Source organism: Hemiscyllium ocellatum, chromosome 22, assembly GCF_020745735.1.
Source record: "Hemiscyllium ocellatum isolate sHemOce1 chromosome 22, sHemOce1.pat.X.cur, whole genome shotgun sequence".
In the NCBI taxonomy this organism is placed as follows: Eukaryota; Metazoa; Chordata; class Chondrichthyes; order Orectolobiformes; family Hemiscylliidae; genus Hemiscyllium; species Hemiscyllium ocellatum.
The window spans coordinates 55,212,991-55,222,738 of record NC_083422.1 but is presented as its reverse complement, the minus strand read 5'-3'; the positions used below and the strand labels follow the sequence as shown (position 1 = coordinate 55,222,738).

Sequence of the window (9,748 nt, the reverse complement as noted above, 5' to 3'; positions counted from 1 at the left end):
ACACACCACCCTCTGCGTGAAAACGTTGCCCCTTAGTCACTGTGCGACTATTATCAATTGTTGAAAAACCCATCTGGATCACCAATACCCTTTAGGGAAGGAAACTGTTGCCCTTAATTGGTCTGGCCTACATGTGACTCCAAACCCAATGGGATTGGGGTGGCATGGTGGCTCAGTGGTTAGCATTGCTGCCTCATAGTGCCAGGGGACGCAGGTTCAATTCCAGCCTTGGGTGATTGTCTGTGTGACGCTTGCACATTCTCCCCATGTCTGCATGGGTTTGCTCCAGTTTCCTCCCACAGTCAAAGATGTGCTGGTTAGGTGGATTGGCCATGCTAAATTGTCCATAGTATTCAGGGATGTGTAGGTTAGGTAGATTGGCCATGCTAAATTGTCCATAGTGTTCAGGGATGTGTAAATTAGGTGCATCAGTCAGGAATAAATACAAGGGAATGGGTCTAGGTGGGTTACTCTTTGGAGAGTTGGTGTGGACTTGTTGGGCCTAATGGCCTGTTTCCACACTGTAATTTTCTATTCTATTTTATTAACTGCCCTCTGGGCATTTACAGGTGGGCAATAAATGCAGGTCCAGCCAGTGACACCCACATCCCAGGCATGCAATCTGATTAGGTTTTAATATTTTAAACACCTCAAAGATGGATGTCACGATACACTTTTTTTAGATTACTTACAGTGTGGAAACAGGCCCTTTGGCCCAACAAGTCCACACCGACCCACCGAAGTGCAACCCACCCATACCCCTACATTTACCCCTTGCCTAACACTACGGGCAATTTAGCATGGCCAATTCACCTGACCGAACTTGTTTGGGGCCGCCCTAGAAAATCTTGTCTAATGTGTTTGCTCCCATTCAGACCTTTCTGCTGTTTTACGGGTCTTGTATTGAGTCCAGGTGTTGTGTTGTTTATATCTGAGCGCTGAAGTAGAGTGCCCTGTTTCAAATATGTTTCTGTGATTGAATTTAATCTGCAGCTCAAATTCCCCTTTGTCGATTTGCATTCGTTTTGTAAAATAGTTGAATGGACACTAATAAACTGGATGGGTGAAGCTCCCGTCAAATATTCACACCCTCCACCACTGACGCTCAGGAGCACCAGTATGTACCATTTACAAGATGCACTACAGAAATTCACCAAAGATCCTTAGGCAGCACCTTCCAAACCAATGACCACAAATCTAGAAGGACAAGGGTAGCAGATATATGGAACACCACCACCTGCAATTTCCCCTCCAAGTCACTCATCATACTGACTTAGAAAGGTATCACTGTTCCTTCAATGTTGCTGGGTCAACATCCTGGAATTCCCTCCTTGAGAGCATTGTGGGTCATCCTACAGCGCACAGACTGCAACAGTTTGAGAAGGACCACCTTCTCAAGGGGCATCTAGGGATAGGCAATAAATGCTGGGCCCCAGCCAGCGACGTCCATGGCCCAGGAATGAATAAATTAAGCTGGAAAAGTATCAGGTAGGTGGGGCTGAATGACAATCTTGAGTTACCAAAGTCAATAGATTGCAAAAGGATCTGAGGACTAAGCAGATCAAACTCTGGGAAAATGGTCCCTATCTCTAAAGTGAGGTGGGGGGGTTTTAAGACATGATCCGAGATGTCAGGCACAGAGTTGTCAGAAGATGTACTAGGCCACAATCATGCCTTTAATGTCTATCTGTGCCTTTACTGTGCTGAAGGACAGCAGGCACCTTCCATTGGAGATAAGGCAGCAGAAAGATCATTAATCCCCTCCAGGATTCCATACCCTGTTTCTGGTAAGTTCCTTGGCCTTTCTTGAGTACTCACCAATTCTCATTTGCGTTAAGCTCTCCTGAAAGCTTTAGAAAGCATAATGCACAAGGTAAGCTGCTCCCCCCACCCCCCCCCCCCACCCCCGCCCAGTGTATGCATTTAATGTAGAAGGAAATGAGGCTAGGGGAGAGGGGGTGAACAGGAATTGCATCCGGGCCTCTGCGAGCAGATATTTGCTACCTATCTGCGAAAAAAGACCCTGAGCTTCCAGTTTCACGTCACTTCAATGTGCCACCTCATTCCCTGGACAACATCTTTGTCTCAGGCGTTTTGCGTCTGTTGACCGTTAATTCTGATTTCTCTCCCCAGGTGCTGCCTGACCTGCTGAGCTTTTCTGGTAACTTCTGTTTTTGTTTCTCAGAGTCATAGAGTTATAGAGATGTACAGCATGGAAACAGACCCTTGGGTCCAACCCGTCCATGCTGACCAGATATCCCAACCCAATCTAGTCCCACCTACCAGCACCCAGCCCATATCCCTCCAAACCCTTCTATTCATATACCCATCCAAATGCCTTTTAAATGTTGCAGTTGTACCAGCCTCCACTACTTCCTCTGGCAGCTCATTCCACACACGTACCACCCTCTGCGTGAAAAAGTTGCCCCTCAGGTCTCTTTTATATCTTTCCCCTCTCACCCTAAACCTATGCCCTCTAGTTCTGAACCCCGACTCATCGACAGTCCAATGAATGTGCCTAGAAACAGAGCAGTATAGTAAAGACGCAGAACTAAACCAACAGAAAGACAATTTGGGACTGATCCTATTCCTTCTTCACATCCAGCATGGATTTCGAGTTAGAGAGCTGGATGCCAAAACCTGAAGACCAACTCCTGAACAGTTTTGGATGCTGTGATCTATTTCGCTTCCTCTTAGAACAAGATGAGATTCTTAACCAGGAAGTTGTGCAAGGAACTTCTGAAGCAGAACCTGGTGTGTAATGATGTGTGAGATGCTAATGAGGATGTTACCTCTCTAAAGCGGAATCAAAAGATATTTCAACACTCCAAAGACTTAATGTTTAGTCTTTATTTAAAAAAAGATTTGCATAATTTAATAGAACTTCAGCACCTTTAAGACAAAATAAAAATAGCCAGAAAAGTTCAGAGAACATGCTATATGGTATAGTGCTAAAAAAATCCTGGATAAGGCAAGGATATGAGTTATAATCTTATGATGCTTCTTCATCTTTCAAAGATATATGAACATCTTAGTAAATACTTTCATAAGCGAGACATCAAATATATTAAGTGTTGTTAATATCTTCTGTTTCTGGTACTGCTAATTACATAGTACTGTTGGACAATTTAACATGACATTTTATGTGGTTAGCTGTGTGTCACTAATGCATAATGTTAAAATGCAAAGGAATATAAGGCAAGATTATGGGGCTAATGGGTAGACATTTGTGGGATATGGTGCGCTGGACTATCAACTGTGGAGCTTATATAGATTCATAAAGATTGGGATGAGACAAGTTCTAATGTTTCATCCTGACGATGAACAGTTTTATCAGGTATATCCATCACTTTCTGTCCTTCAGTTGATTAAGTTTCTCTACCAAAGGGACTATTGAGGAATCAGTTGACCCTTCACTGATCCATCTTTTGTTTGGAACTGTCCATTAATACTAGATGGTTCCTCATTTCAGGTAAGGGTTCAGTCGCACGTGTGTTGTGGATGGGGGAGCAGGTGGAAGGCATGGGAGACGTGGAATGGGAGTTGGGATGGGATGAAAGGAAGGGGGATGCCATGGGATGGACAGACTCCCACAGCAATCTCGCCATAAACATTCTGTGAATGAGTTATTCACTTCAAAAAGGAATGAGAAAAGTAACTCCAACCTTTGCAGCTCCTCCCACTGTTTTTGGTCTAGCCTTGTGTCTCTCCCAGGCCATTTGTATCGCAACTTACCTCTCTCGAAAGTTCAGTCACAGATTCCCTTGTGGGTCTGTGCAAATTCTTCAACTAATGTAGTTTTCAAATTCACCACAGAAGGCACATTCCTTACAGTAAACACCTCATGGATGCAAGGGTACAGAATTCTTTTTCAAAATAGAAGAGGTGAAAGCTATTTAAGTATTTTCCCCCACACCCCCCACTAAAGAATGGAAATTGCCTTTCGAATTGATAAATTCACAGGCAATGTATCGAGATTCTGCTTGTTTGCTGGAATCTTTCAATGCAGGGGTGTTCTACGGGAAGTGAAGTTAATTTTATCACAAGGACAGATCAATACAGGAGAGTGATGGGGGTGGAATTCTCAATGGCTGTTCTACTTTGAACTGTACAAACACTTCACAGAAAGAAAAGGAAGAATTGTCAGGCTATGGGGGAAAGTGCAGGTCAGTGAGACTCACTGGTCAGGCTGTATCCACAACCAGACAGACACACAATGGGCCTTTTCTGCGATTGTATCATTCAGTGACATCCAGAAGAAAGGAAGAAAACAGCAATTGGATACTTATTTGGGACTTGTGCCAATGCTCAACGCAATGAGAATAATCCCGTACCACAAACAGCCTCTAGCAAACCATACGGAGGTTACGAATGAGAGAAGCACATTGCTTAGTTGGGTTTCTTATCCCTGGCAATTCTCTCTTTGCTTTTCTATAATATGGAGGTGCCAGTGTCGGACTGGGGTGGACAAGGCCAGCAGTCATACAGGTTATAGTGCAACAGGTTTATTTGAAATCACAAGCTTTCGGTGCGCTGATCCTTTGCCAGGCTCCGTAAGCTTGGATTTCAAATGAACCTGTTGGACCATAATCTGCTGTCATGTGACGTCCGTGCTTTTCCAGACAATGCTACCTAACTCATGGATGGGACACCTCAATGACTCGTCACCCACTTCACCCAGATGGCATGTGCCATGGATGACATTGTGAACATGCCTGAATCAGTTGTCACTGATGCGCGTAACTCTCCAGCAGTGCTAATGAATATGGGTACTGTGGCTGATTTGCTCAACACTGCCCTCTCTTCTAACTCCCACACCTTCCAAACTAAGGGGCACTGCGACTGGTCGGAGTAGCTGCCTAGCAGCAGATGAGCGGACGATGAGCTAAATCAGCACAGATAAACTGGGAGTGATCCATGCAAGGGCAGCCCAGTTACAGACGGTAAAAGTGCAAACTGACCCACTGAAACTTCAGGGAAGCTGAGGAAAAGGTTAGTTTGCAAACGCATTCTCTTCCGCTTACACAGAACAGACTGACAATAGAAAAGTGGCTAATTGGAAGTTTTGAAGAGGCTGCCAAGGATATTCTGAGTCTGATTTACCTTATTTGACTAGAAAAATAACTCTGCTGTTCAGAAGGTGTCTGAGGCATTGTATAAGGCAGCTCGGGTTTCACATGTTGTCAGAGCACTAAACATGCTGGAGGATGGTGCTGTTTTATTTGAAGGAAAGGTCATTCATTGAAGACGATTACAACTGCTGCAGCATCTGAGCTGCTACCTGAAGCAGATAACAAGGTGTCAAACAAGACTGGGGTCATGGAGCGAGGTGGGGGTGGAGGTGAGGAGGGGTGTAGGAGAGGGACGTCACATTTTGACCTGTCAGGGGGTTTTGAGGCCCTGTTGTCAGAGGGGTTTCAGACAGGAACGGAAATGGCCAGCTGTTTCTGTTTTACATTAATGCTCAAGACCAGGTGGCAGGTAGTTGGTGTCCGGGCATCTTGGCTATCGGAATTTGCAAGATGGGGCGTTGGCATTCTTCACCACATAGAATCCGATGGAGAGAGGAGGAACCACCACAATTCTTCCAGCGCGGAGTGTTCGTGGTCTTAGTTCGGGAAAGGTTTCATCGTCTATCATTACTAGCGGTCGTCCATTCAGCTGCACAGACCTAGGACAAAGCAAACCATGGTTATGAGGTCCTTTTCAAATAACAGAAGCATTGGTCAACAACTCGGCTACCTCATTAAAAAAGAGGAACAAAGAAAATTACAGCACCAGGAACAGGCCCTTCGGCCTTCCAAGCCTGCGCTGACCCAGATCCTCTATGCGAAAGGCTGCTGGCAGGGACTTGTTCCAAGTTGGGAAGGCGATTGTAGCGCTGGCCTCAATCAACAGACTAAATCTTTGATGATTGATCCAGTTTAGCAAAACTCAACGCCAGGAGTCTCACCTCAAATTATTATCCCCTTGCCTCAACTGACCTTGACCCTAGGTTTTGGTGAATATTGACTAGCTGTTGGATGGAATGTTGTGTGGTCGCTCGCTCCATTGAAAAGTGAATAAAAATTTCAAACATGCAGGCTCAGCAGTGAAAGGATATACATCAGGGGTCAGGGAGTGAGAAATCAAGCCAATGAAATATAATATCAGAGAGACCGCCATTGGAGCCATAACATTGATGGTCAGTTCCAGGAGAGAAAATAAATAAGACACTAGGGTGAGTAAATATACAGGGAGCGATGGCAGTCATAACACCTCAAAAAGGCATCATATATGGTTTAGCAGCACCTCAGCTGTTGCTTCTATGAAGACTTCATAATAGAGTTAAATAACCTCAAAGTTAATGCTTCCCTTCTGATCTCAGTACATTGTTGGCAGGTTGAGGTGCAGCAGTTATGTTCCTGATCTGCTTAAAGGGTCCAGGCAAATAGTCTATGAGGATGAGAAACAATTATGGCCAGCTTTTAAAAACTGGAGAAAGGGACATTGCTGTCGAAAATGTCTGTCAGATTGTAATAAAACGTAAGAATCCCTGCAGTGTAGAAAGAAGCCAATTGGCCCATCAAGTCTGCGATGACTCCCCGAGCAGCATCCCACCCAATCACCACTTTTCCCATGGCTAACCTACACACCCCTGAGCATCGTGGCCAATTTGGCACAGCCAACCTTTCTAACCTGCATATCTTTGGACTGTGGGAGAAAACTGGAGCACCCAGAAGAATATGCAAACTCTACACAGAGAGTCACCCAAGGCTAGGATTGAACCTTGATCCCTGGTGCTGTGAGGTAGCAGTGCTAACCACTGAGCCACCATGCCAACCAGAGCAAGAGGAGGCCATTAGCCCCTTGAGCCTGCTACAATCAAAGCTGATCTCGTCTCAGCCTCAACTCCACTTTCCTGCCCGGTCCCCATAACCTTTCAACCCATTACTACTTAAAAACATCACATGCACATTTTTCAACTCTCTTCTTCTCTTTGTGCACTGTTATTTGTACCATTTCCTTACTCTTGGACATTATCCCAACTGGACCTCCAACTAACTCACCCATGGTATGTGATCTGATGACCGTGACACTTGCCTGTTCGTTGAGCTTAAAATGCCTGAGATCTCCATTGACATAAACATTTAAATTCCCCTAGAAATGCTTTGGGTTTCCCTTCCAGTTGCGGGAGTTGTATCTCAATAATGTCGTTGAATGAGTAAAGATTTGGTTTTCTGATGCTCTGAAACTGTCTTGTGGAAGTGACTCATGAGTTTACAGATGTGGCATTCTTTCTTCATAGTTGGCCTCAGATTAGGCCTGTGAGATTTTCTTGCTTCCAATGACAGTTAGAATTTCCTCTTTGGTTCACTCTTTGCGTTGGCTTGTCACACCTGCCTGTAGAGTGAATATACTTTCTGAAATAACTGGTGGAGAGTGTGTTGCTGGAAAAGCACAGTCAGGCTGCATCTGAGGTGTAGGTGCATCGATGTTTTGGGCATTAGCCCTTCATTAGGAAGGGCTGACGAAGGGCTTATGCCCGACAAATTGATCCTATTGCTCCTCGGATGCTGTCTGACCCGCTGTGGTTTTCCAGCAACACATTCTTGACTCTGAACTCCAGCATTTGCAGTTCTCACTTTCTTGTAAATTAATGGGTTCCTGCTCTCCTGTGATAAAGTTATCCATCTCCTCCCATCTGTGAGACTTCCTGATTTCTGCTTCCAGCATAATTTTAAATGTATTTCTTCAGAATAATTTTTAAATCTATATTAAATCTGGAACAGACCCGTTAATAATTCCAACAACAACTTAGTTAAAAATCACACAACACCAGGTTATAGTCCAACAGGTTTAATTGGAAGCACACTAGCTTTCGGAGTGACGTTCCTTCATCAGGTGATCATAGGTTCCGTAGCCACAGCTCTCCTCTATTCGATACAGGTTATTAATGAAATTATCTACAGATACTTCAGGATGCTGATCTCTTCTGTTAACTCTTGCCCTTTCAGAAATCTGTTTGTTCTAAGATTAAAGTAATTATCAATAACTGTTAGAATATCTTCAAAAGCACCAGTAACTCTTTTTATATTTGGTGATTAATAAGGTCATCAGCCAAAGGATCTATTAAATACAATTGTGTGTTCATCTGTTTAGCTAGATATTTAAGAAATTCTGATTAGATTCCTTACAGTGTGGAAACAGGCCCTTCGGCCCAACAAGTCCACACTGACCCTCCTGAAGAGTAACCCACCCAGACCCATTTCCCTCTGATTAATACACCTAACATTATGAACAACTTAGCATGCCCAATTCATCTGCACAACTGTGAGAGGAAACAGGAGCACCTGGAGCAAACCCACACAGACAGTCACCCAAGACTGGAACCAAATCTGGGACCCTCGTGCTGTGAGGCAGCAGTGCAAACCACTGTGCCACCCTGTGTTTTTAGAACTGTTTTGTCCAAGATGTCCAATCCTGTGTTCTTTTTGGCTAATCTTCATCATGAAATCTTTGCGGTAGTGCTATTTTTCCTGACCTTTTATCTAAATATGGTCAGTAATTCCAATTGCTTTAAAGCTGTTTTACATTTGCAGCATCTCAAAGTTGTTTGTAATCTGCTGACATTTAAACTTTTAATGTTGCAGCATGTCAATTATGTTTTAAATTTTTTTGTTTTCAAGTGTCTTCAAGCTTTTAAACTTTATATTATAGCAATGCTGTAGTTTTTGTTTCTAATCAAGCTTAGAAGTCTGTATTATGGCAATATTGTCATCTTTTACTTCTTTTAAGCTTTTAAATTCTGTTAAGTGTCAATATTATATCTCTGTACTGCTTGCTGGAGATTTTTCTAGGTAAAAACAATGTCTGCAGATGGTGGAAATCAGATTTTGGATTAGTGGTGCTGGAAGAGCACAGCAGTTCAGGCAGCATCCGAGGAGCAGCGAAATTGATGTTTCGGGCAAAAGCCCTTCATCAGGAATAAAAGCAGAGAGCCTGAAGGGTGGAGAGATAAGTGAGAGGAGGGTGGGGGTGGGGAGAAAGTAGCATGGAGTACAATAGGTGGGTGGGGGAGGGGACGAAGGTGATAGGTCAGGGAGGAGAGGGTGGAGTGGATAGGTGGAAATGAAGATAGGCAGGCAGGACAAGTCATGGGGACAGTGCTGAGCTGGAAGTTTGGAACTAGGGTGAGGTGGGGGAAGGGGAAATGAGGAAACTGTTGAAGTCCACATTGATGCCCTGAGGTTGAAGTGTTCCGAGATGGAAGATGAGGCGTTCTTCCTCCAGGCGTCTGGTGGTGAGGGAGCGGCGGTGAAGGAGGCCCAGGACCTCCATGTTCTCGGCAGAGTGGGAGGGGGAGTTGAAATGTTGGGCCACGGGGCGGTGTGGTTGATTGGTGCGGGTGTCCCGGAGATGTTCCCTAAAGAGCTCTGCTAGGAAGTGCCCAGTCTCCCCAGTGTAGAGGAGACTGCATCGGGAGCAATGGATACAATAAATGATATTAGTGGATGTGCAGGTAAAACTTTGATGGATGTGGAAGACTCCTTTAGGGTCTTGGATAGAGGTGAGGGAGGAGGTGTGGGTGCAGGTTTTACAGTTCCTGCGGTGGAAGGGGAAGGTGCCAGGATGGGAGGGTGGGTTGTAGGGGGGGCATGGACCTGACCAGGTAGTCACGGAGGGAGCGGTCTTTGCGGAAGGTGGAAAGGGGTGGGGAGGGAAATATATCCCTGGTGGTGGGGTCTTTTTGGAGGTGGCAGAAATG

The 9,748-nt window shown here is 44.7% G+C and overlaps 1 protein-coding gene across 1 annotated transcript in view; it reads right to left on the bottom strand.

The window, feature by feature from the left end:
- Positions 1 to 3,044: 3,044 nt before the first annotated feature.
- hpse2 (heparanase 2) overlaps positions 3,045 to 9,748 on the bottom strand; it is a 305,633-nt gene continuing 298,929 nt past the window's right edge. Inside the window, exon 12 of the mRNA XM_060842506.1 lies at positions 3,045 to 5,671. Coding sequence (XP_060698489.1) covers positions 5,506 to 5,671 — 166 coding nt within the window. The 3' untranslated portion in view covers positions 3,045 to 5,505. The remainder of the gene's footprint in view (positions 5,672 to 9,748) is intronic.